At 40.9% G+C, this 27,737-nt stretch overlaps 1 protein-coding gene across 1 annotated transcript; it reads left to right on the forward strand.

The window, feature by feature from the left end:
- Positions 1 to 73: 73 nt before the first annotated feature.
- LOC109024083 (zinc finger protein 568-like) lies at positions 74 to 26,825 on the forward strand (the record flags this gene model as incomplete). The annotated part of the gene is given in 4 exon segments (XM_055370956.2): positions 74 to 191; positions 12,279 to 12,374; positions 16,843 to 17,149; positions 17,151 to 26,825. Coding segments are annotated over 4 exon segments (1,614 nt in total), but the record flags the coding sequence as incomplete, so codon positions are not given.
- Positions 26,826 to 27,737: the final 912 nt, after the last annotated feature.

Here is a 27,737-nt window from a genome sequence, read left to right on the forward strand (position 1 = left end):
CTGAATTTTGTGTTTTGCATTTCCTTGTTTTTCTTTGCAGTCTTAACCATATGTGTTTATTTTCCTGTTCTAATTTGATGTCAAGAAATCATACTGTTTGGATTTTTCTGCAACTGTATTAGTTGTCTTCCAACGAGTGCTCAAGAGATTCATTCACATTGCAAACTTATCCTACTGTATAGCCATCCATTGTAAGAATACATTTTTTCATTTATATTGTGTACATTACTCCTGTGAACATTCTTGAACTCCTCTTTTTGTATCCTGTGCAAGAATTTCTGTATGTAACTAAAAAAGGAATTGCTAGCTCATAGGTTATATGCATTTTCAGCCTTACTTGACATGCCCAGTTGTTTTCTAAAGTATTTATGATACTCATTTACTATTCCTTTTACTTCGTATCCTCACCAACACTTGGTATTATTAAACTTTTAAATTTTTACACACTTGGGTATGAGTTGATATATATTATTTTTTGATTTCAAATTTGCGTATTTTGGTACTAAATGAGGTTGAGCCCCCCGCAACTTTCATGCTTATTCATTCATGTTTTCTCTTTTCTGAAGTACAATTTTATGTTATTTACAATTTTTCTATTGATTTTTATATTTCCAGAGTTTTTGTTCCTTTTAATGCTTTGTATGCATTTCTTAAATATTGTGGATTGTCATCCTTGCCAGTTATATGTGCTGTGCATGCTTTCTTACTTTAACCTTTAAATGATGGTAGATATTCTCAATTTTAATGCCTTCAAATTTAATGCTATTTTCTTTAATTTATTTACTTCTTGTGGTATGAAATCTCTCCTCTCCTAAGAGTAAAGATATTATCCCTATTTTCTGTAAATGATATTATTTTGCCTTTAATGTTTAAGTCGTCAGTTCACTTGAAATTAATTGTAGGGTGTGGTATTTCCATTTGGATAATATCTGAAACATCATTTATTGAAAAGCCCATTGTAAAGGATTAGGCAAACTGCAAGGTCTGAGGGAAGGGTCCCTACAAGATGCCATCACTCAGACACCAGCTACAACTTAAGAGGTTCCCATGACCACTCTCACTTCAGACCAGCTAGCTACAAATTCAGGTGTTTCCACCACCACCACCCTTAGGTGTAATAATTCAGTAGAAAGCCTCACAGAACTCTATGAAAGCTGTTATATTCACAGTCATATTTATAACAGGGAAAGGATACATTGGGTTGTATTACCCTCCCAGTATTGATATTTGGCAGTACACCCAGAGTACTGTCAACCAGAGAAGCTCACTCAAGCTTCAGTGCCCAGTTTTTACTGAAGCTTCATTACATAGGCATCATTGATTGAATCATTTTCCATGTGCACGAACTCAGTTTCCAGCATCTGTCCTCCCTCCTTGCCTGAAAGTCAAGCTGATATCACACGGCTCAAAGTCCCAAGACTGATTACATGGTAGAAGTAGGTGTGGCCAGCCCCAAGCCCTAGTCATCTCATGAGCATAAACTAACAGACGTGGTCTTAGGGGCTCACCATAAATAACAAAGACATTCCTATCACTCAGGAAATTCAAAATGTTTAGAGGTTACTTCCCAAGAGCTGGGACAAAGGCCAGACCTCTTTTTGGAGGCCACATTCCTTACTACACAGTCCTCCTTTCTCTGTACTTCAGTGGCAGTTCTGTCATAAATTAAATTTCCCTATGTATGTTTGTCTATTCTGGGCTCTCCTTTCCAATCTGCCAGTCCGTTTGCCTATTTAAACCATACTGCCTAAAGACTGCTTTCTAGGAATGTCTGATATTTGGTAAGTCACATGCCTCTACCATGGTCCTGTTCTCTAGAAAGGTCTTAGCTGTTCCTAGGCTTTGGCTTCATATACATTTTAGAATTGGCTGATCAATTTCTGTAGAAATCCGTTGGGATAATGATTTATAATGCATTAAACCTTTGATCAATTTGGGGAAAGTTGACATTTTTACAGTATTGAGTCTTCCTCTGCCTCTAAATAACTCTGCTTACTTGAGTCTTGTGGAATGGTTTTCAATAAATATTTTATAATTAGAGTCTTACACATCTTTTGTTAATTTTATTTCTCGGTATTTTTTATTTTGTGTTTTTCTTAGATGACATTAATTTTAGAATATAGACCGGGTGCTGTGACTCACACCTGTAACCCCAACACTTAAGGGGACCGAGGCAGGCAAATCACTTAAGCCCAGCAGTTTGAGACCAGCCTGGGCAACATAGTGAGACCCCATCTCTACTGTAAATAAAAAATTAGCCAGGCATGATGGTGCATGCCTGTAGTCCCAGCTACTTGGTAGGCTGAGGTAGGAGAATCACTCAAGCCCAGGAGGATGAGGCTGCGGTGAGCTATGATTATGCCACTACACTCCAGCCTGGGTGACAGAGCAAGACCCAGTCTCAAAAAAAAAAGTAAATAAAATAGAATATAATTTTCTCATTGTTTCTGGTATATAGACTTGCCATTGATTTTTTTTTTCTTAAAACTCCCATGACAGATTATTGCAGTTGATTTTGAGATATTGATTTTATATCCCTCCATCTTGCTTAACTCTTATTTATTCTGACATCTTGTAGATTCTTTTGGATGTGGGGTCATCCAACTTGATCATATCATTGATGAATAAAGACACTTTTTAGTTGTAAATAATTGTCTTTGTGTATTAATATTGATTTCTTTCCTTCTTTTTTAACCTTTATTTTAATTCTTATCTTGCTGCACTGGCTCCACCTCCCAGAACAGTTTTGAATGGTGAATACGGGCACCCTGTCTTATTCACAGTTTTAGATACTTCACTTTTACTTATGTTTGCACTTGTTTTTTTTTTGTAGATGTCCTTTATCAGGTTAGGGACATTACTTTTTATTGCTAATTTGCTGAGTTTTTATCATGAAGGAATATTGCATTTTTTAAATGCTTTCTCTGCATCCACTGAAATGATTGGTCGGGCAACAGTGGCTCATGCCTGTAATCCCAGCACTTTGAGAGGCTGAGTCGGGTGGATCACCTGAGGTAAGGAGTTTGAGACCAGCCTGACCAACATGGTGAAACCCCATCTCTACTGAAAATACAACCAAAAAAAATTAGCCAGGCGAGGTGGCAGGCGCCTGTAATCCCAGCTATTTGGGAGGCTGAGGCAGGAGAATTGCTTGAACCTGGGAGGCAGAGGTTGCAGTGAGCCAGGATCGCACCATTGCACTCCAGCCTTGGTGACAAGAGCAAAATTCCATCTCAAAAAGAAAAAAAAAGAAAAGAAATGATCATAAGTGTTTTCTTTTTAATCCGTTAATGTGCCTAATAATTTTAATTTATTTCCAGTATCATATACACTTTTTATTGGGAAAAATCTAACTTAGCCATGATGTGTGATGAATTTTTACGTATTACTGGATTCAGTTTGCTAATAACTTGCTTAGAATTTTAAATCTGTGGCATGTGTAAGACTGGCCAGTAATTTGAATTCTTCATAATGTCTTTATACAAGTTACTCTATCCCAGGAGAACTGTGGCCTTGGCCTGTGAACCAAGATTGTTTTCTACATTTTTAAGTGGTTGGGGGAAATAATCAAAAGAATTATATTTTATGACACATGGAAATTATATGAAATTCAAATTTTAGTGTTCATGAATAAAGCTTTATTGGAAGATAACCACATTCATCCATTTATATAACATCTATGGCTGCTTCTGTGCTGCATGGCAGAGTTGAGGAGTTGCAGCAGAGATGGTATGTCCCACAGAGCCTAAGATACTTACTATTTGGCCCTTGACAAAAAAAGTTTGCTGACCTCTGGTCTAGCCTCATAAAATATATCAGTCTTCCTTTTCTTTTTCCCATGGTAGGATCTGGGAGTACTCATGTTATCAATGGTGTGAGCAAGGCCACTCTTCAGATTATTTGTTTATTCCCTGTCTTCTATGCCATTTACTACCCGCATCCTCCGCCCGCCCATAAGGCAGTCGTGTTAATGTGCATCGTTTTCTTAGTATGTATTCATTCACGCAAAATGTTTTTCTCTTGTGTTAAGGTCCAGGGTGGTCAGTTTTTCAAAATCTTCCATATATGATTGAAAAGAATGTTATTTGAATTGAGTGCATTGTTCTATATGCAGCCATTAGATCAAGCTTAATTTAGTATCTAAATATTCTGTTTTTACTGACTTTTTGTCTGTTGTATCTATCAGTTATTTCTAGTGTTTTGTTAAAATCTGCCACTATGATTAGGGTTTGTCTATTAGAGTTTCTATTTCATTTATGCATATGTGTACATATATATAATATGTATTTATTATTTATTAGGTAAGCATAAAATTATCCTTTTCTAACTGTCATCTTTCTGAATATTTATGTTTTGGATGTGTCTCTAATAACCAGCGTAGAGCTGGGCTTTGGTTTTTGACAACTTTGACCAACTTTGTCCTTTTTTTTTTTTTTTTTTTTTTGTTGAGACAGAGTCTCGCTCTGTCGCCCAGGCTGGAGTGCAGTGGTGCGATCCCGGCTCACTGCAACCTCCGCTTCCCGGGTTCAAGTAGTTCTCCTGCCTCAGCCTCCCGAGTAGCTGGGATTACAGGTGCATGCCGCCACGCCTGGCCAATTTTTTTGCATTTTTAGTAGAGAGGGGGTTTCACCATGTTAGCCAGGATGGTCTCGATCTCCTGACTTCATGATCCCCCCACCTCGGCCTCCCAAAGTGCTGGGATTACAGGCGTGAGCCACCGCGCCTGGTGACCAGCTTTGTTCTTTAACAAGAGTATTTAGTCTATTTACAGTGCTTGTAATTACTGATATAATTGAAGGTATCATTTTTGTGCTTTTTATTCTACCTTTTCTGTATTTCATTATCTTCAGTTCATTTTCCCTTCTATGAGTTTGAAAGTTATAAGCTATTTGTGTTTATTTAGTGGTTACCTTGAAAATTTCAATGTACTTTCTTAACTTACTAGTGTCTAAAACTAAAAAATATTATTATATTCTTGGTAAATAAGGAAGTAGGATATATTCTAACTAATCAAACAACTTACATTATTGTCAGGTATTTTTCTTCTATCTTTTTTTAACCCATAAGAAATTTTTATTTTATGTATTGAGTGTTAGCTTAGATTATCCATGTATTTACCACTTTCTTGGTTCACCATTCTTTCTTACATGTCAAGCTCTCCATCTGGGATCACTTTCCTTTAGATGGAATTAAATAGTAAATTTCTCTCTGATTTTGGTGTTTGTTTTTTTTTAACGTCTTTATTTGCCCTCATTTGTGAAAGGTATTTTACCCTCACACTGGGATATTCCGCTGTCTTCTGGTTTACATTTTTGTTATTAAATAGTCATCTGTCAATCAGACTTTTTTTTTTCTGTAGATTATCTTTAATCTCAAATTGCTTTTCACGTATTCTCTTTGTATTTAGTGCTCTGCAGTTTGGGTGTGACTGTCTAGGCATGGATTTATTTTTATTTATTCTGTTTAAGACTTATTGGGCTTCCTGAATCTGAATAATGCCTTTGCCAATTCTGAAAATTTCTTAGCTGTCCTGTCTTCCAATACTGCCATTTTCTTAATTCTTTCTCTTTTCTCCTTCTAGAACTTCAGTTAAATATCTATTAAGCCATCTCACATTATCTTCTTAATCTCTCTTCTGTACATCTGCTCATTTGTCTTTTTTAATTGCATTCTGCATAATCTCTTTTTATACCTTTCAGTCCAGTAATTTTTCTCTTCAGAGAGATTTATTCCAGCCATTGTATGATTTAAGTATGTTTTTTATTTTATGTTTTTATTTCTTTTCCTTTTTTTGAAATCTACTGTCATCTTTGTGAAGTTTTCTTATTACATTGCCTCCATTTTAAAAACATGTAATATGCTTGTTTTATAATTTTTGGCATTATCTGTATAATATATGAATCTTTTACAGAGGTGGTTCCTCCTGCCCCTCAACATTTTATTAGGGAAATTTTCAAAACATAATGAAAAGTTGAAACAATTGCATGACTGATTTTCCTGACTCTTTGTTCATGGAATTATGCCTCTTTGCATTTTTTTTTGTTTGTTTGTTTGTTTTGTTTTGTTTCGTTTTTGAGACACAGTCTCACTGTGTCACCCAGGCTGGAGTGCAGTAATGAGATATTGGCTCACTGCAGCCTCCACCTCCCAGGTTCAAGCGATTCTTGTTTCTCATTCTCCCAAGTAGCTGGGACTACAGGTGCGCACCACCATGCCCAGCTAATTTTTGCATTTTAAGTAGAGATGGGGCTTCCCCAGATTGACCAGGCTGGTCTCGAACCCCTGACCTCAAGTGATCTGCCCACTTTGGCCTCTCAAAGTTCTGGGATTACAGGCATGAGCCTCTACACCTGGCCATTTTTTTTTAATTTGATTTTTTGTTTAGGCAAAATTCACATAATATATATTTAACCATTTTCAAGTGCATAGTTCAGTGACATTTAGTTCATTCACAGTGTGGTGCTGCTTTATTTTTGACTCATAGGTTATTTTCCTTGGAATTCTACCCATAGATTCTTGAGGCCTGATTGAAGGTTGTTCCTCTAGGGCAGATCTGTGTTTGCTTCTACCAGGAGCCCTGCCAAACCAGGACCACCGTAAAGTAAACACATGGCAAGTTTTTTAGATCCACCTTAGTATTGTTATGTGAACTGCAGGCCTGTGTGAGGGCTGGCTTGTAGTTACAGTTCCTCAGAGGAAAATGTTTCCCTTCTGCCATCTGCCAAGGTTCAAGTCAGGCAGTTCTCCTAGCGGACCCTAGGAATGGGAATGCTACGTCTAGTTTTCCCTTACTCTAAGGGCGTGGTTCTAGAGGTCCCAGGTCTTTGTAGTATGGAATTAATTAGACCCCCCCACTTGGCCAGCTATGGGCTTGATCTTCTCTCCCCCTGCTCCTTAATGTCATGAATGTCAAAGCTTATGGTCTTCTGGGCTCCATAGACATTCCCTGGGCAAAATAAGCCTCAGTGGCTCAGCTTACCCCTCTCTGTTCCCATTTTGACATAGTTTTATCTGCTGAAGATTACTTTACTTCTCTGTCAGCTCATCCTTGCATTCTAAAATATTTTTGATATTCAATCTCTTATTTTTCAGCTGGTGATTTGGTTGTAGTAACTAGTCCCCCACAGAGCCTGGTGTCCTATGATTGATTTTCTTTTTTTCCCCCCTCCGTGACTGAGCTTTTTAAGGGGAAATGCACGCTAGGTAAGAGTTATCTGCGACCCCGGTGCCCACGTAGAGCCAGAGTCATGGGGATTTGATTCGTATTTTTGGATAAGAGAATCTTGTTGACACAGCTGCTCCTCTCTTCCCATTCCCTTCCGCCTTTGATCTCCCTTCATAGACTGCTGTGATCTGCAGTGACAAACACAGCAGACCTAGCATTTTCCGCTCCCCTAAGTGCAGGGGCCAGCTGAGGGTTCTTTCAAAGGATCAGGAAATTCCCAGGTTGCATCTACAAGAGCCAGAAGTTAGAAGGCAACCAGCTGCAGACTTGGTTATTTCTCAGTAGATTCAGAACCCAGCAATGCCACTGTAACTGCAGATTTGAGTAAATGACTTCTCTTCTCCAAGCTAAAGTTTCCTTTCAGTTAGGATTCATGACCTTCTCATGAGGATTAATATATGTAAGGCACCAGGAACTTAAAGTGCCTAAAGTACAATGATTGTCCTTGAGATGCAGTGTGCAGTGTGCAGTGTACAGCAGTAAGGTTAGGGGTAGTAGCAGGAGAGAATGTCAGGCAGGAAAGCCATGGGTAATCTCGGTTTGGAACCAGGATGTACTGGCCGTGAGGATTCCTGGAACTGTGGTTTCATGCATTGTGTATCTGGGTAATTGAGCCCTGCTGAGGCTGCTGAGAGCCTGCTGATCCTGTGGGTTGTCTGGCTCAGTGCTGGTCATTCTGGAGAGTCTTTGCAGAATGAGGTTTTAGTTTTAGTTCCAAAGGCCCCAGTTCTGGGATATACGAACAAAGCCCAGGAAGTGGCTGGTACATAGAACACCAGAATTTATTCCTCTATCTCTATTAGGCTTGAGGGAGGCTGGAACCCTCTGTTGTAGAAATCTTTGTCCAGAGCTGGGCCTGCCCAGGTATCCTGTGCTCCTGGGCCTTGAGGGCTCCCTCAAGTCTTTGGGGTGCATTCAAGTCTTTGGGGTGCCTTCCATGGCTGAGGGTCTCAGTGATATCCAGGTTGTACAAAAGGGAGCCCAGGCCCTGGGCTCTGATCAGCTCCTGACAGTGGGGAAGTTGTTTCTTCTGAGTCTGTTATTCTATAGTTGGATTCCCTGGGATTCAAGAAAGACAAAGGTTTGTTCATTCTTTCTCAAATCTCAGAGAGAAAAAAAACACAGACTGTGTGTGTGTGTGTGTGTGTGTGTGTGTTGGGGTACCAAAAGCAGGGATGGGGTGAAGGGATTCATTCTCAGGCCTTTGGGGACCTTGAGGTCAGTCTGATGAATTTTGTCAACAAAATTCTCTTATCCAAAAATAACAGTCAAATCCCCATGACTTGCTTTTTCTTCCTTTTTTGCTTTCTCAGGCTTTCTCTAGGAGAAACCTAGGGTATAAATTTTGTAGTTGTAAAAGCTATTATCTATGTGTTAGTATGTCTCCTCTCCTTCATTGAATGCATTCTTTCATTTTTAAATTTTTTATTTTTATTTTTGTAGAGATGGGGTCCTGCTATGTTGCCCAGGCTGGTCTTAAACTCCTGGACCTAAGCGATCCTCCCACCTCCACCTCCCAAAGTGCTAGGATCACAGGCATGAGCCATCACACTTGGCCTGAATGCTTTCTTTTCTGTTTTTTATTTTAATTAACAATGTATTAGTCCCTTCTCGCATGCTATAAAGAAATACCTGAGACTGGGGATTTTATAAAGAAAGGAGGTTTAATTGGCTCACAGCTCCAGCTCCACAGGCTGTTCAGGAAGCATGATGCTGGCATCTGCTCCGCTTCTGGGGGTGCTCAGGAAACTTACCATCCTGGTAGAAGGCAAAGGAGAAGCCAGCACTTCACCTGGCCAGAGCAGAAGGAAGCAGGGAAGGTGCGGGACACTTTTAAACAGCCAGATCTCGTCAGAACTTACTATCATGAGAACAGCAACAAGGGGATGGTGCTAAGCCATTCATGAAGTATTCACCCCTATGTTCCAATCACCTCCCACCAGGCCCTACCTCCAACATTAGGGATTAGAAATCCACATGAGACTTGAGTGGGGACACAGATCCAAACCATATCAGACACATGTAATCCTAGCACTTTGGGGTCATATTTATGGGGTACAATTTGATGTTTCAATACATATCTATGTGGTATAATGAGCCAGTCAGGGTAGTTAGTGTATCTATCACCTCATGCATTTATCATTTCTTTGTGGTAAGAACATTCAAAAGCCTCTCTTCTAGCTATTTTGTAATATACAATATTTTATTGTTAAACCATAGTCACCCTACTGTGCAATAGAGCACCAGAATTTATTCCTCCTGATTGTAACTTTGTACCCACTGACCGACCTCTCCCCTTTTGTACCCCCACCCCGTCTCTGGTAACTACTGTTCTGCTCTCTGCTTCTGAATGCCTTCTTTTTGCTTTAGAAGATTTGAACAGATTGAACAGATTTCTTTTTCCTAAAACTTCTTGGCTTCCCCAGGGACTTGTTCCCCAGTTCTTCCCATTCCAGTCAGTAATGCTATCAAAGACTGCTATCTCTTTTATTGATTGATTGATTGAGACGGAGTCTCCCTCTGTTGCCCAGGCTAGACTGCAGTGGCATGATCTTGGCTCACTGCAACCTCTGCCTCCCAGGTTCAAGCGATCCTCCTGCCTTAGCCCCCCAGTAGCTGGGATTATAGGCACGTGCCACCATGCCCGGCTAATTTTTGTATTTTTAGTAGAGACAGGGCTTCACCATGTTGACCAGGCTGGTCTCAAACTCCTGACCTCAGGTGATCCACCCGCCTCGGCCTCTCAAAGTGCTGGGATTTACAGGTGTGAGCCACCGTGCCTGGCCAAGGCTGCTGTCTCTTAAGGGCCCCTCTGTTCTCCAAGAAGTGTTTAGGTATTTATCAGCAAACCTTTTAGCATTTATAAGTTTCTTTGAGACAACGTCTTGCTTGGTCGCCCAGGATGGAGTGCAGTGGCACAATCATGGGTCACTTCAGCCTCAACCTCTGGGGCTCAAAGAGCTCCTCCTGCCTCAGCCTCCCAAGTAGCTGGGACTGCAGGTACATGCCACCTTGTCCGGCTAATTTTGGATTTTTTTGTAGAAATGGGATCTCACTGTGTTGGTCTTGAACTCCTGGGCTCAAGCAATCCTCCCACCTTGGCCTCCCAAAGTGTTGGGATGACAAGAGTGAGCCACTATACCAGGATTAGCATTTTTTAGATGCATGTTCTTCCACCGAGAGTACTGATGGAGTAGGAAAACCAACCCTTGCTGGAAATTTTCATACCTCCCTTCTTGGAGCTGTGATTTGATGAAGTGGAAATGAATGGTTAAGTGGAATCACATATTGCAAACTTGAGTTTTCTAATTAGACAAGAAAGGAATTGATGTTGATTTATTGTGTTGCAGTCTCAGTATCAGCCAGTATCTCTAGCTGTCTGAGGATTTTAGGACTGGGGATATCCTGAGATATGTAGATTGTATGGAGTTACAGTATATTCCCAAGGAGTCTGTGCCAGATGGATAAAGTGTGTCCATTTTGAACTTGTGTAGTATGTGCACACCTCGTGTGACATCGTTGTGAGTCTGGATCTTTCTCCATCAGTTCTGGTAGCTAAGGAACAAGGAGAGTATGGTTGGGGACATTTGTGGTGACAGGAACAATTTAGCCAGATGTATAAATTGTTGAGAAATGACCAGGCACGGTGGCTCATGCCTGTAATCCCAGCACTTTGGGAGGCCAAGGCGGGTAGATCACTTGAGGCCAGGAGTTCAAGACCAGCCTGGCCATCATTGGGAAACTCTGTCTGTACTAAAAATACAAAAATTAGCCAGATGTGGTGGCCCATGCCTGTGGTCCCAGCTACTCAGGAGGGTGAGGCAGGAGAATCGCTTGAGCCTGGGAGACAGAGGTAGCAGTGAGCGGAGATGGTGCCACTGTACTCCAGCCTGGGCACCCAAGTGAGACTCTGTCTCAAAAAAAAAAAATCGTTGAAAAATAATGAATGACTATTATAACTGCAAAAGAACCTTTAGAAAACTTCTCCAACCTACTTCCTCAAAACAAGAACATTGAATATATTATATGAGGAATCATGCAGCCAGTAAAATTGCTGTGTATTTAAGAATTTTTGGTGATGTAGAAAACTGATTCAGGATTTAATTTATTGAATGGGAAAGAGGAAGAGGCAATGAGAAGTTTGTGTGCTTAACATAGGGTGTTCCGTGTACTTGCACGTACAGTTTCATTTAATTGGGAAACAGCACTTACATGGACTTAGTTTATTCTCTGACCTGGGTAGATAATGGAAGTGCCCAGAGGCTACCTCTGCAGGAGTAAGCATGCCCAAGAACCATGTGGGCACTTCACTCTGATCACCCCTGTTTCCACACCGACCCCTCCATGTTGAAGGAGCCAGTATGGCCTGTTTTCCTAATGGAACTTCCCTATTGAATTGCTTTCTCCATTTTCTTTTATGTTGTCTTAAAGATTTTGTCCATGAATTTCACAAATGGTATATTTATTTGTGGTTTCAGGGCTTGAAGTTCAAAGATGTGGTCATTTACTTCTCTCAAAAGGAGTGGGAATGCTTGCACTCTGCTCAGAAGGATTTGTACCGAGATGTAATGTTAGAAAATTACGGCAACCTGGTCTTACTGGATAACTGTATCTGCCCCTCCGTACACCCCCTGCCCCGCCAAACACACAACTGGCCTTCTGAAATTCTTATGTTCTTTTTTCTGAGTTTGTCCCAAGTGCTTTTCAAGTACCTGGATGAGTTAATGTTTCTTGCTCACCAAAAGAATGGTTTGTCTCTTGTGAAGTTGGAAATTGGCTGTTCCAGCAGGCACCTTTATCTTCATTATTTTCATACCTCCCTTCTTGGAGCTGTGATTTGATGAAGTGGAAATGAATGGTTAAGTGGAATCACATATTGCAAACTTGTTTTCTAATTAGACAAGAAAGGAATTAATGTTGATTTATTATGGTGCTCTGACCCTCACTCCTTCTTCTGACTCTTAATCTACCTGCTCCTCTTTCTTGGTAATTAGGGACTGATTTTTAATTCTGACACCCACAACAAAACCTTGTTCCCTTTGTTTTTGAGCAGGGCTTTCTGATACTAAGCCAAATGTGATCTCCTTATTGGAGCAGAAGAAAGAGCCCTGGATGGTTAAGAGGAAGGAGACAAAAGAATGGTGTCCAGGTGAGTGACGATGAACCGGAATGGGGAGGCCATAGCAGGTGGTCACTTAGCTCATCTGTGAGAAGGCAGCACTTCAGGGATTTTGGTAGGAAAGCTGCCTAAAAAGGCTTGAGATCTGGGGAAGAAAGTAAGGATGTTGTAATCCCAGCAGTTTGGGAGGCTGAGGCGGGCAGATCACAAGGTCAGGAGTTCGAGACCAGCCTGACCAACATGGTGAAACCCCGTCTCTACTAAAAATACAAAAAAATTAGCCAGGCCTGGTGGTGCGTGCCTGTAATCCCACCTACTCAGGAGGCTGAGGCAGGAGAATCACTTGAACCTGGGAGGCAGAGGTTGCAGTGAGCCAAGATTGTACCACTACACTCTAGCCTGGGCAACAGAGCAAGACTCCATCTCAAAAAAAAAAAAAAAAAAAGGCCAAGGCAGGCGGATTACGAGGTCAGGAGTTCAAGACCAACCTGGCCAATATGGTGAAACCCCATCTCTACTAAAAATACAAAAATTAGCTGGGCATGGTGGCAGGTGCCTGTAGTCCCAGCTACTTGGGAGGCTGAAGCAGGAGAATTGCTTGATCCCAGGAGGCAGAGGTTGCAGTGAGCCGAGATCGCGCCACTGCACTTCAGCCTGGGTGACAAAGCGAGACTCCATCTTGAAAAAAAAAAAGAAAGTAAAGGATGTTTCAGCTCCATTTACCAGGCTCTCTTGCTCACCTCCTATAATACCTCCCCCCTCATTTCAGAGAGGAAGTACCCTCTTTCTTTCCCTGTGACAACCATTTTACTTGCATTTTGGGTCCAGTTTTGTCCTGACTTTTTAAAACAGTTTTATTGAGATATCATAAAATTCATCCATTTAAAGTTCAGTAATTTTTAGTCAGTTTACAACCATCACAACAGTCTAATTGTAGAACATTCGTATCACTCAAAATGAAACGCCATACCCATTAGCAGTCACTCCCCAAACCCAGCCCTAAGCAACTACTGATCACTTTCTGTCTATATAGATGTGCTGTTCTGGACATTTTATATTAATGATATCACACAACATATAATTTATGACTGGCTTTTTTCACTTACCAGAATGTTTTCAAAGTTCATCCATAGTGTAACATATACCAGTGCCTCATTCTTTTATATTGCCAAATAGTATTCCATGGTATAGATATTACCATTCTGCTCATTCATCAGTTGGTAGACATTTGGGTTGTTTCTACTTTTAGGCTATTTTGTATGACTAAAGCTGCTATGAACATTTGTATATAGGTTCCCTTCTTTTCTTCGTTTGTTGAGTATTTTTGTCATGAAAGGATTTTAGAATACTTTTTTCCATTACTTTTTCTGCATCTATTAAGACATCTGTAGTTTATGTCCTTTGTTGTATGAATATGTTTGATTACATTGATAACTTTTGGATGTTGAACCAACCTTGCATTTGTAGGATAAATTTTACCTGGATGTGGTATATAATCCTTTCTCAATGCTGTTGGATCTGGTTTGGTCTTTTTTGTTGAAGATACTGGTCTGTAGTTTTCTTGTGATATCTTTGCTTTGTCTGGTTGGTATCAGGGTAATACAGACCTCAGAATTAGAAAATGTTTCTTCGTCTTCTGTCTTTTTGAAGTGTTCATGAAGGATTTATATTAAGTTTTCTTTAATGTTGGGTAAGTGAGGCCATTTGCTCCTGGGCTTTTCTTTATGGGAAGATTTTTTTGCTCTAATTCAGTCTCTTTATTTGGTATAGGTCTATTCAGGTATTCTATTTCCTCTTGAGTCAATTTTGGTAGTTTTGGGTCTTTTTAGGAATTTGTCCATTTTGTATAAGTTATCTAACTTATTGGCATATAGTTATTCGTAGGAGTTCCTTATAACCCTTTTTATTTCTATAAGGTCAGTGGTGATATCTCCTATTTCATTCCTGATGTTAGTATTTTGAGACTTCTCTCTTTTTTTGTTGGTCAATCTAGCCAAAGATTTGCCAATTCTGTTGATCTTTTCCAAAGACCAACTTTTGGTCTCATTGATTTTCTCTGTTGTTTTTCTATTCTCTATTTTGTTCATTGCTGCTGTGATCTTTTATTATTTCCCTCCTTCTGGAAGCTTTATGTTTTTGTTTATTCTTTAATATCTGGTTTCTTAAGATACACAGTTAGATTGTTGATTTGAGATATCTCTGTTTTGTTTTCTTCTTGTTTTTAATATAGGTGTTTTTAGCTGTAAATTTCCCTTTAAGCCCTGCTTTAGCTGCATTTCATAAGTTTTGGTATGTTGACTTTTCATTTATCTCAAAATATTTTTTAATTTTCTTCATGATTTCTTTAACACGTTGGTTATTTAGGAGTATGTTATTTAATTTTCACATGTTTGTGAATTTCCCAAATTTCCTTCTGCTGTTGATATCTAAGTTCATTCCATTGTAGTTGCAAAACATATTTTGTGTGATTTCAATCCTCTTACATTTATTGAGGGCTGTTTTATGGCTTAATATATGGTCTAACCTGAAAAATGTTCCATACATGCTTGAGAAAAATGTGTATTCTCCTGTTGTTGAGTGGAATATTCTACAAATGTTTTCTTAGGTTTAATTGGTTTATAGTGTTTTTCAAGCCATCTGTTTCCTTGTTGATCTTCTGCCTAGCTATTCTATCCATTATTGAAAGTAAAGTATTGAAGTCTTCAATTTGTTCAATTGTCTATGGCTCTCTTTAATTCTCGTGTTACATATTTTGGGCCTGTGTTATTAGGTGTATATGTACTTACAACTGTTACAGTTTTCTGACTATCATTATATCGTCTTATCATTATAAAATATCCTTTTTTCTGATTTGTGTGTTGTTGTTTTTTTCTGAGACGGAGTCTAGTGTTGTCACCCAGGGTGGAGTGCAGTAGCACAATCTCTGCTCACTGCAACCTCCACCTCCCAGGTTGACATGATTCTCCTGCCTCAGCCTCCCGAGTAGCTAGGATTACAGGTGCCCGCCACCACACCCAGCTAATTTTTGTTCACTGTGTTGGCCAGGCTGGTCTTGAACTCCTGACCTCGAGATCTGCCTGCCTCAGCCTCCCAAAGTTCTGGGATTACAAGCGTGATCCAGCGCGCCCAGCCAAAATATCCTTTTTTCTCACTGGTTACAATTTTTGTCTTAAAGTTTATTTCGTCTGGTATTAGTAATGCTATTTTACCTCATTTTTGGTTACTCTTTGCATGGTATATCTTTTTCCATTCTTTCATTTCAACTATTTGTGTCCTTGAATCTAAAGTTTGTCTCGGGGGCTGGGCATGGTGACTTACACTTGTAATCCCAGCACTTTGGAAGGCCGAGGTGGGCAGATCAATTGAGGTCAGGTGTTTGAGACCAGTCTGGCCAACATGGCGAAACCCTGTATCTATTAAAAATACAAAAAATTAGCCAAGCATGGTGGCCCGTGCCTGTAGTCACAGCTACTCAGGAGGCCGAGGCATGAGAATCACTTGAACCCAGTGAGTGGAGGTTGCAATGAGCTGAGATCACGTCATTGCACTCCAGCCTGGGTGACAGAGTGAGACTGTGACTCAAAAACAAACAAACAAGCAAAAAACAGTGTGTCTCTGCTAGATTGCATATACTTGGATCACTTTTTTTTAATCCATCCTGCCAACCTCTTCTTGTAGTGCTTAACAAACTCTGTAGTGTTTAATATGTTTACATTTAATACACTGATGGGGTAGGATTTACAATTGGTATTGTGGTATTTGTTTTCTATTTGTGTTGTTATTGTTTTATTCCTCTATTCTTCCATTACTACCTTCTGTTATATTACCTGAATATTTTCTAGAGTGCCATTTTTGTTCCTATATTGTTTCGTATACAGTAGTCTTTGAAATTATTTTCTTAGTGGTCGCCTTCAAGATTATAATTAGCATTTCAACTTAAAATAATCTAGTTTGGATTAATACTAGCTTAACTTTAATCTTATATAAATACTTTGCTCCAAAATACTTCTGTTCCCACCTCTCTTCTTTATACTATTATTGTCATACAAATTACATATTTATACATTATAAGCCAATATTGGCAGGATAATAACCCCCTCAAAGATGTCTATATCCGAATCTCTGAAACTTGTGAACGTGTTACTCTTACATGGTAAGGGGGAATTCAGGTTGCAAATCTGCTCAACTTCAATTAGGGAGAGGATCTTAGGTTATCCAAGTGGGCCCAGTGTAATCACAAGGGTCTTTAAAAGTATCAGAGATGTGGCTGGGTGCAGCGGTTCACACCTGTAATCCCAACACTTTGGGAGGCTAAGGTGGGCAGATCGCTTGAGCCCAAAAGCTCCTCGTTTTTTCATTTTTCACTTCCCTTTTTTTTTGTAATTGCAGTGTAAAGAATTGCTTATTAACTATTTTTATTTTGTCATTTCTACTTCAGGACTTTTCTTTGTCCTGCAATGTGAAAATACCTCCTATTTTCTTTCTTATTATTTTGCAGATTGGGAGTTTGGAAGAGAAACCAAGAATTTATCTCCAAAGGAAAACATTTATGAAATTAGATCACCACAACAGGAGAAGGCCAGAGTTATCAGAGAAATCAGATGCCAGATGGAGAGACAACAGGGTCATCAGGAGGGACATTTCAGACCAGCTGTAATACCATTTACTTCCATGCAGTGCACAGCCCATAGAGAATATCAGTGGCTTCATACTGGAGAGAAATCCTGTGAATGCAGGAAATGTAAGAATGCTTTTAGGTACCAGTCATGTCCTATTCAACATGAAATAACTCATAATAAGGAAAAAACCTGAATGTGGAGAATGTAGGAAAATCTTTAATAGTGGATCAGACTTGATTAAGCATCAGACGCTTCATGAAAGCAAAAAACATAGTGAAAATAACAAATGTGCCTTTAATCATGATTCTGGAATTACTCAACCTCAGAGCATTAATACTGGAGAGAAACCTCATAAATGTAAGGAATGTGGGAAAGCCTTTCATTCCAGCTCACAAATTAGTCAGCATCAGAGGATGCATCTTGGTGAGAAACCCTATAAGTGTAGGGAGTGTGGGAAAGTCTTTCCATCCACCGCACAGCTTAATCTACATCAGAGGATCCATACTGATGAGAAATACTATGAATGTAAGGAGTGTGGGAAGGCCTTTACCCGTCCCTCACACCTTTTTCGACATCAAAGAATCCATACGGGTGAGAAACCCCATAAATGTGAGGAATGTGGAAAGGCTTTTTGTTATGACACACAGCTGAGCCTTCATCAGATAATCCATACTGGTGAAAGACGCTATGAATGCAGGGAGTGTGGAAAGGTGTACAGTTGTGCCTCACAGCTGAGTCTACATCAAAGAATTCATACTGGTGAGAAACCCCATGAATGTAAGGAATGTGGGAAAGCCTTTATCTCTGATTCACATCTTATTCGACATCAGAGTGTCCATACTGGGGAGAAACCCTGTAAGTGTAAGGAATGTGGGAAGTCCTTTCGTCGTGGCTCAGAACTTACCCGACATCAGAGAGCTCATACTGGTGAAAAACCCTATGAGTGTAAGGAATGTGGAAAGGCCTTTACTTGTAGCACAGAACTTGTTCAACATCAAAAAGTTCACACTGGGGAGAGACCCCATAAGTGTAAGGAATGTGGGAAGGCTTTCATTCGAAGGTCAGAACTCACGCATCATGAGAGAAGTCACACTGGTGAGAAACCCTACGAGTGTAAGGAGTGTGGGAAGGCCTTTGGTCGTGGCTCAGAACTTAGTCAACACCAGAAAATTCATACTGGTGAGAAACCATATGAATGTCAGCAGTGTGGAAAGGCCTTCATTCGGGCGTCACACCTTAGTCAACATCAAAGAATTCATTCAGGACAGAGGAGTGAATGAAGAAATGAGGGATGGCTCAGAATTTGATTGACATGAGAAAGTTCATACTGATTTGGAAAAAAAAACCTATGATTCTTAAGTGTGAGTCACCTTATAAATGTTAGGAATTAGCAGGGATTTATTTATGTTTCAGAATTTATTACACATCATGATACAACTGGTGAAAAATTGAAGACCTCCATGAATGTAAAGAAAGTAGGGAGGCCTTTTTGGTGGCTCAGAACCAAGTCAACCTCAGGGAATTCATAATGGGGGAGAGGAGGGCAGTGAATATGCTGAGAGGAGTTAATCATTCAGACCTTTATCAGCAGCAGAGTCATTAGCCCTTAGGGGAAATCAGATGATTCAAAATATAAATGCAGGCCGGGCCCCAGAACTTTGGGAGGCTGAGGTGGGTGGATCACAAGGTCAGGAGATAGAGACCATCCTGGCCAACATGGATAAACCCCGTCTGTATTAAAATGCAAAAAATTAGCTGGGCATGGTGGCGCGCATCTGTAATCCCAGCTACTTGGGAGGCTGAGGCAGGGGAATCCCTTGAACCTGGGAGGCAGAGGTTGCAGTGAGCTAAGATTGATCCACTGCATTCCAGCCTGGTGACAGAGCAAGACTCCATCTCAAAAAAAAAATAATAATAATTATTATTATTATTATTATACACACACACACACACACACACACACGCTGGGCACAGTGGCTCACACCTGTAATCCCAGAACTTTGGGAGGCTGAGGTGAGTGGATTACTTGAGTCCTGGAGTTTGAGACCAACATGGGCAACATGGTGAAACACTGTCTCTACAAAAAATATTAAAAAAATTAGCCAGGTGTGGTGGTGCATGCCTGTAATCCCAGCTACTTGGGAGGCTGAGGTAGGAGGATTGCTTAAGCCCAGGAGACAGAGGTTGCAGTGAGCCAAGATCATGCCATTGCAAAGCAGCCTGGGTGACAGAGCGAGACTCTTGTCTCAAAAAAAAAAAAACAAAAAAACGGGGCTGGGCACGGTGCCTCACGCCTGTAATCACAGCACTTTGGGAAGCCGAGGCGGGTGGATCACTTGAGGCCAGGAGTTTGAGACCAGCTTGACCAACATGGTGAAACCCTGTCTCTACCAAAAATACAAAATTAGCCAGGCGTGGTGGCGCACAGCTGTAATACCAGCAACTTGGGAGGCTGAGGTATGAGAATCTCTTGAACCCAGGAGGCGGAGGTTGCAGTGAGCTGATGAGATCGTGCCATTGCACTCCAGCTTGGGCAACAAGAGTGAAACTCCATCTCCAAAAAAAAAAAGAAAAAAAGAAAATGTAAATGCCATATATATGGGACACCAATTTGCTTTAGCTAACAAAGTATTCATCTGACAATACTTGAGGAAGGCTAGAGTAGTATTTAAAATGCAGCAGATTCTTTCATCCCACATAAATCTTCTAAATTTATTTAGAAGCTAATTCTCTAAAATTAACTGGAGCTGAATCAATGTGGGGAAGAATTTAACCAATGTTTAGTTTTTACTCACCCTTATCATTATTACTCATTTCTTTTAGGGTGAATTTATTAACTACATCTACATTTTCTCATTTATAAATTAGTACTGTTAGCACCATATTTCTTAGCTGCATTGTGGGGGTTAAATACATTTATATTATTTAAAGCAGTGTCTGTCTAGTATTGAAAGTGTGCTAAATGAAGGCGTTTATTGTTTTTCTTTGTTATTTTCTTAATCGTGCATTATTAGACATGAGAGGAAGGACTTATATTTGCAGTGACTATAGGAACATATTGCATCATCTCTTTTTCTTTATTGAAGGTTAGGTAATTCCTTCTGGAGAAAAATTTAATACTGTGAAGCCTTTATTTATAGTTCACCCTTTTGCCTTACTAGGCAAATAATGTAAAGAAACCCAGTAGAATAAAAGTGGGTTGCTGTGAAGTCAGGTGGAAGATTTAGATGATTTATCAAAACTTTTCAAAAGGCTGGGCACAGTAGCTCAAGCCTGTAATCCCAGGAATTTAGGAGGCCAAGGCGGGCAGATCACTTGAGGCCAGGAGTTCGAGACCAGCCTGGCCAACGTGGCGAAACCCCATCTCTACTAAAAATACAAAAAATAAGCCAGGCACGATGGCGTGCATCTGTAGTCCCAGCTACTTGGGAGGCTGAGGCAGGAGAATCACTTGAACCCAAGAGGTGGAGGTTGCAGAATTAAAAAATAATACAGCCCTAGCCAAAATTTATTTCTCCACTAGAAAATTTTAAAGCTACCTGTATAAGTAATTTTTATATTAAAAAGGATATCGGCCTGGTGAGGTGGCTCATGCCTGTATTCCTAGCACTTTGGGAGGCCAAGGCGGGTGGATCACGAGGTCAGGAGATCAAAACCATCCTTGCCAACATGGTGAAACCCCGTCTGTACTAAAAATACAAAACTTAGCTGGGCGTGGTGGCTCACGCCTGTAGTCCCAGTAGTCAGGAGGCTGAGGCAGGAGAATCGCTTGAACCCGGTGTGGGAGGTTGTAGTGAGCCAAGATTGCACCACTGCACTCCATCCTAGGCGACAGAGTGAGACTCCATCTTGGCTGGGCGCGGTGGCTTACGCCTGTAATCCTAGCACTTTGGGAAGCCGAGGTGGGCGGATCATGAGGTCAGGAGATTGAGACCATCCTGGCTAACATGGTGAAACCTCATGTCTACTAAAAATACAAAAAATTAGCCAGGCCTGTGGTGGGCGACTGTAATGCCAGCTACTCGGGAGGCTGAGGCAGGAGAATCGGCTGAACCACGGAGGCGGAGGTTGCAGTGAGCTGAGATCGCGCCACTGCACTCCAGCCTGGGCGACAGAGCAAGACTCTGTCTCAGAAAAAAAAAAAAAAAGATGTCAAGGCAGGCCTTATTAGGAATGAATGACAAAGGGAACACTACATATGGAAATTTATAGGGTGTGAACAAAGCTATAGTCTCAGGAAAATTATTTTAATATGTATAGAAAACAGGGCCAGTTAAGGACTAGGATTCATTCCGACTTCACCCTGTGTGCCTGTTCCTAGCAGGTTCTCAGTAAATATTTGATCATAGGAATGTGTGAATGATCCAAGCAGTGAGAGAGTGAATGAATAAGCATTCAACCCTTGGATGTAGAAAAGCTCTAGGAAAATTAATGGAAGGCAAAAACAAAACACAAGACTTTGAAATGAAAAGCATTGCACCCTATGAAGAAGAAACTCAAGCATAGTTGCCTATTCATTGGTGTTAACCACTCTCCTTTTGGCAGGATTGCCTGCTGCTCTTCTGAGTCTGTAAATGCCAGATATTTGATCTCCTAGCTTGCCCTGCATCTGGTCACACATATAATAGCCCTGGATACGGAAGATCTGTGCAAAAGTCTGCAAATGGGCTTCAGTTAAATTTTGTTTCCTAACAAAATGGGAGAAAATGGTCTTCTTAAATACAAGATGCATGCCTGTATGTCAGCGTGATACCTGGAATTGTGGCCATTTTGCAAGCAGAGAATCAAGAGTCTGAGACTGGCACAGAATAGGTTGGAATTATGTGTGTCCTTGACATTGTTTTTTTGTTTTGTTTTGTTTTGTTTTTCTTTTTCAGACGGAGTCTTACTCTGTCACCCAGGCTGTATTGCAGTGATGGGATCTCAGCTCACTGCAACCCCCACCTCCCAGGTTCAAACGATTCTTCTGCCTCAGCCTCCCCAGTAACTGGGACTACAGGCGTGCGCCACCATGCCCAGCTAATTTTTATATTTTTAGTAGAGATGAGGTTTCACTATGTTGGCCAGGCTGGTCTCTAACTTCTGACTTCATGATCTGCCCGCCTTAGCCTCATGCTGGGATTACAAGCATGAGCCACCACTCCCAGCCAACATTGTTGATATGATGAAACAATGAAGAACTGCCCTTTCCCTGGACTTGGTGCGAAATAAGAAACTGCAGGAGTATGTTGTAAGTTTATTTTTATTTTTATTTATTTATTTATTTATTTGAGACAGAGTCTTGCCCTGTCGCCCAGACTGGAGTGCAGTGGTACAATCTCGACTCACTGCAACCTCCACCTCCCAGGTTCAAGCGATTCTTGTTCCTCAGCCTCCTGAGTAGCTGAGACTACAGGCGCCTACCACCACGCCCAGCTAATTTTTTTCTATTTTTGGTAGAGACAGGGTTTCACCACGTTGCCCAGGCAGATCTTGAGCTCCTGGCCTCAAGTCATTAGCCCGCCTCAGACTCCCAAAGTGCTAGGATTACAGGCGTGAGCCACCGTGCCCACCTGCATATGTTGTAAGTTTATACTCCACTTTTTACAATATATCTGAGGCCTGGAAAGTTATTTTTAAAGACATTTTTATATATACACACATTCAACTTTAGTAAAGTTTATATTCAGCTTTTTATAGTACATCTGACATTGTAGAAAAGCATTTTCTTATATATAGTTGAAATATATATTCAACTTTGATTTAGTAAAGTATATGAAAAACATAATTTACATTCAGCATTTTATAGTGTATGTTTATATTCAGCTTTTTATAGTATATGTGAAATCCTAGAAAAGTATTATTTTCCTGAATAAGAACCAGGAAGAAACTGATTAAAGAGCTACACCACATAATTTCTCTAGTACTAGAATTATCTTACAGTCTTCTACCTCTTCAAGATACAACAGTCATGGCTGTGAGGCTATCATTACCCTTTTACCAAAGTTGGAGAAGGACAGCATCCAAAATAAGTCAGCTATAAAAAAAAGTAAAGTCGGCCGGGTGCGGTGGCTCATGCCTGTAATCCCAGCACTTTGGGAGGCTGAGGCAGGCAGATCACTTGAGGTCGGGAGTTCGAGACCAGCTTGGTCAACATGGTGAAACCCCTTCTCTACTAAAAATACAAAAAATAGCCAGGCAAGGTAGCACGTGCCTGTAATCCCAGTTAGTCAGGAGGCTGAGGCACGAGACTAGCTTGAACCCAGGAGACAGAGGTTGTAGTGAGCCGAGATCGCACCACTGCATTCCAGCCTGGGCACCAGGGCAAGACTCTCTCAGAAAAAAAAAAAAAAAAAACCTGATGTGTATGCTTCCATGCTTTGCCCACACTGAAGAAGCATACCCACAGCTAGATTTGTTTTGGTACCATAGGAGGTTTCAGGTTGGGGAGAGTAGTTTGAATGACATCGTGCATACACATTGAAGTGTCATCTCCTCTCCTCACTTGGTAACATACCAGGGACATCCTTCAAATTAATACCTGTAGATCAAACTAGCTTGAAATTCTTACATAATGGAGTAGTTCCCCCTTATCCCTGGTTTTACAGTATATTGTTTTAATTGTTCTATTATTGGCTATTAGTTAACTTATAAGTTTTATCATAGGTATGTATGAATAGGAAAAAGCATAGTATATGTAGGGTACAGTACTCTATACAGTTTCAGGCATCCACTGGGGATCGTGGAACATGTACCCTGCAGATAAAGGACTATTCTATAGACAAACCATATGCAGCCCATTTTTCCACTAATGAAAGTTCAGATTGGGGCCAGGCATGGTGCTCATGCCTGCAATCCCAGCACTTTGGGAGGCTGAGCCAGGTGGATGGCTTGAGCCCAGGAATTTGAGATCAGCCTGGGCAACATGGTAAAACCCTGTCTCTATAAAAAGTAAAAAAAAAAAAAAAAAAAAGTCAAGTGTGGTGGTGAGCACCTGTAGTCTCAGCTACTTGGGAGGTTCAGGGTGGAGAATAGCTTGGGCCCAGGAGGTTCAGGCTGCAGTGAGCCAAGATTGCACCACTGCACACCAGCCTGGTTGACAGGGTGAGACCTGTCTCAAGAAACAAAAAATTCAAGTTATTTTACCAATAATTATACACCAAACAATTTTGCTGTACATATATTGTTGCATGTTGTACTTTTATATCAATAAAGTAGGTGGAGTCCTACCAGTTGAATTCCTTGCCTTACAACATAGTGGATTTAAAATATATTCATTAAGGCCTTATTATTGTCTGAAATCATTCATCTTAATGGGAATTTATGTCCATTTCCTGACAAATTCAACCAGGACTGAACTTTTTTTTATGTTGGGTGAAGGAAAAGAAAAAGTGCCTTCAATTTTCTTTTCTTTTCTTTTCTTTTTTGAGACAGAGTCTCACTCTCGGCAGGCTGGATTGCAGTGGTGCAATCTCAGCTCACTGCAACGTCTGCCTCCCTGGTTGGAGCGATTCTCCTGCCTCAGCCTCCTGAGTAGCTGAGACTACAGGTGCCCACCACCACACCCAGCTAATTTTTGTATTTTTAGTAGAGACGGGAGTTTCACCATGTTGGCCAGGATGGTTTCAATCTCTTCACCTCGTGATCCGCCCGCCTCAGCCTCCCAAAGTGCTGGGATTACAAGCGTGAGCCACCGGGCCTGGCCTGCATTTTCTTAACTGCCAGTGAGATTGAGCATCTACCATGTCTAAGGGTCATTCGAGTTCTGTTTCTGTGGATTGCTTATTTTTATCTCTTCCTTTTGTTTACATTGGAGTAGTTTTTAAAGCAATCTGTGGAAACTTTGCTAAGGAGATTGTATTGTCATATGCTCTGCAGTTTAGCCTGCATCTTTTGCCATTGTTTATGGCAAAGAGAGTTAACATATTTTTCTGTGAAGAGCCAGATAGTAAACGTGCAAGGCTTTGTAAGCCATACAGTCTCTACTCTGTCTTTGTAGTGTGGAAGCGCTTAATACATGAACCAGGTGTTCTCAACCAGGGGCCATTTCGTTTCTCATACCTACACCCCAGTAGGCATTTGGCAATGTCCAGAGTCATTTTTGGTTTTCAGTATGAAGGGTGGGTGCTGCTGGCGTCTGGTGAGCAGAGGCCAGGGATCCTGCTAAGCGTCCTACAATGCATAGTACAACTGCCCCCACCCCCCAAAAAAAGTCTCATCCAGAATATCAGTAGTTCTGAGGTTGAGAAATTCTACCTATAAGCAAATGGACATTGTTGTGTTCCAATAAAACTTTATTTGCAAAAAATAATCAGAAGGCCACATTTGGCCTGTGAGCTATAGTTTGCTTATCTCTATTTTAAATAGCTTTTTGCTATAAGATAATATAGTTTTCTGTATTTGTTCCTGAATTGTCTCATTCACCCCAAATATTTTTCCAAATTTTCTTCTATTTTATGCCTTTAAACCTTTACTAAATACAAATAATACACAGAAACAATAGCCCCTGTGTAACTACCACCTAATAATTAAGCATGTTGTTTTATTGTTTTGATTAAAAATTTATAAAAGAAATAAATCATTTCAGAAAAAAAAGCGTAGTCTTCTCTTTTTCCCTTTCCAGTCCTGCTCTTTGCCCTGTGTCTGCACAGCAATAACTTAGTGCACTAATATCTGTAAAACCAGCACCTATCCAACGTACAAGGACACGATACATAGTATTATGTGTTTCTAAGTAACACAAATGGTGATACATCTTTCTGCAATTTCATTAACAATACGTGGGATCCAAAACCATTGAAAAATACTGATCTAATTCTTTTATCTGCTGTGTTGCCTTCTTATTTATTTATTTATTTATTTATTTTTTGAGACGGAGTCTCATCTCACTCTGTCACCTAGGCTGAGTGCAGTGGCGCCATCTTGGCTCACTGCAAGCTCCACCTCCCGGGTTTACGTCATTCTCCTGCCTCAGCCTCCCGAGTAGCTGGGACTACACGCGTCCGCCACCACGCCCGGCTAATTTTTTTGTATTTTTAGTAGAGACGGGGTTTCACTGTGTTAGCCACGATGGTCTCTATCTCCTGACCTCGTGATCTGCCCACCTCGGCCTCCCAAAGTGCTGGGATTACAGGCATGAGACACCGCGCCCAGCCTGTGTTGCAGTTTTATACAATTTATTCACTGAAGTCCCTTTATTAGAGAAAAACAGTTGTAAATTAAAAAAACTATATATTTTAAGCACTCAGGATTTAATAAAGGATTTTTGTAATTTGAAGAATGTTCAGTAGAGCCAAGAAAGCTTGTGGGCTTTACAACCTAGAAAAAAGTTGTAAGCAGAGAGGCTTAGATCCACCACCGTACTGTTCAAGGAAAAGTGTCAGGGCTACTACTACCCACTGCTCATCACCTAGTGGTTGAGGGCCTGGATGCTGCAAACTTCCACAGTGAGCAGTTCTAAGCAAACCCCAAAGGCCGAGGAAGCTGAGGGGCCAAAGGAAGAGGCTGAAAAATCTAGTTTCTTGGAAACATTTTTTTGTTTGGTTTGGGTTTTTGTTGTTGTTGTTTGTTTGTTTGAGATAGTCTCACTCTATTGCCCAGGCTGGAGTGCAGTGGTGCCATCTCGGTTAAGCAATTCTCCTGCTGAATTCAGCCTCTCGAGTCGCTGGGATTATAGGCGTGTGCCACCTGGCTGTATTTTTGAATTTTTAGTAGAGATGGGTTGTGGGGAAAAGCAAGAGAGATCAGATTGTTACTGTGTCTGTGTAGAAAGAAGTAGACATAGGAGACTCCATTTTGTTCTGTACTAAGAAAAATTCTTCTGCCTTGAGATTCTGTTAATCTATGACCTTACCCCCAACCCCGTGCTCTCTGAAACGTGCTGTGTCAAACTCAGGGTTAAATGGATTAAGGGCGGTGCAGGATGTGCTTTGTTAAACAAATACTTGAAGGCAGCATGCTCATTAAGAGTCATCACCACTCCCTAATCTCAAGTACCCAGAGACACAACACACTACAGAAGGCCGCAGGGACCTCTGCCTAGGAAAGCCAGGTATTGTCCAAGGTTTCTCCCCATGTGATAGTCTGAAATACGACCTCGTGGGAAGGGAAAGACCTGACCGTCCCCCAGCCCGACACCCATAAAGGGTCTGTGCTGAGGAGGATTAGTATAAGAGGAAGGAATGCCTCTTGCAGTTGAGACAAGAGGAAGGCTTCTGTCTCCTGCCTGTCCCTGGGCAATGGAATGTCTCGGTATAAAACCCCCGATTGTACATTCCATCTACTCAGATAGGGAAAAACCGCCTTAAGGCTGGAGTTGGGACATGCGGGCAGCAATACTGCTTTGTAAAGCATTGACATGTTTATGTGTATGCACATCTAAAAGCACAGCACTTGATTCTTTACCTTGTCTATGATGCAAAGACCTTTGTTCATGTGTTTGTCTGCTGACCCTCTCTCCACTATTGTCTTGTGACCCTGACACATCCCCCTCTCGGAGAAACACCCAATAATGATCAATAAATACTAAGGGAACTCAGAGACTAGCGGGATCCTCCATATGCTGAAAGCTGGTTCCCTGGGTCCCCTTATTTCTTTCTCTATACTTTATCTCTGTGTCTTTTTCTTTTCCAAGTCTCTCGTTCCACCTTACGAGAAACACCCACAGGTGTGGAGGGGCAACCCACTCCTTCAATGGGTTTTCACCATGTTGGCCAGGCTGGTCTCCAACTCCTGCCCTCAGGTGATCCACCCACCTCGGCCTCCTAAAGTGCTGGGATGACAGGCGTGAGCCACC

Source organism: Gorilla gorilla, chromosome 20 (genome assembly GCF_029281585.2).
Source record: "Gorilla gorilla gorilla isolate KB3781 chromosome 20, NHGRI_mGorGor1-v2.1_pri, whole genome shotgun sequence".
Classification (NCBI taxonomy): Eukaryota; Metazoa; Chordata; class Mammalia; order Primates; family Hominidae; genus Gorilla; species Gorilla gorilla.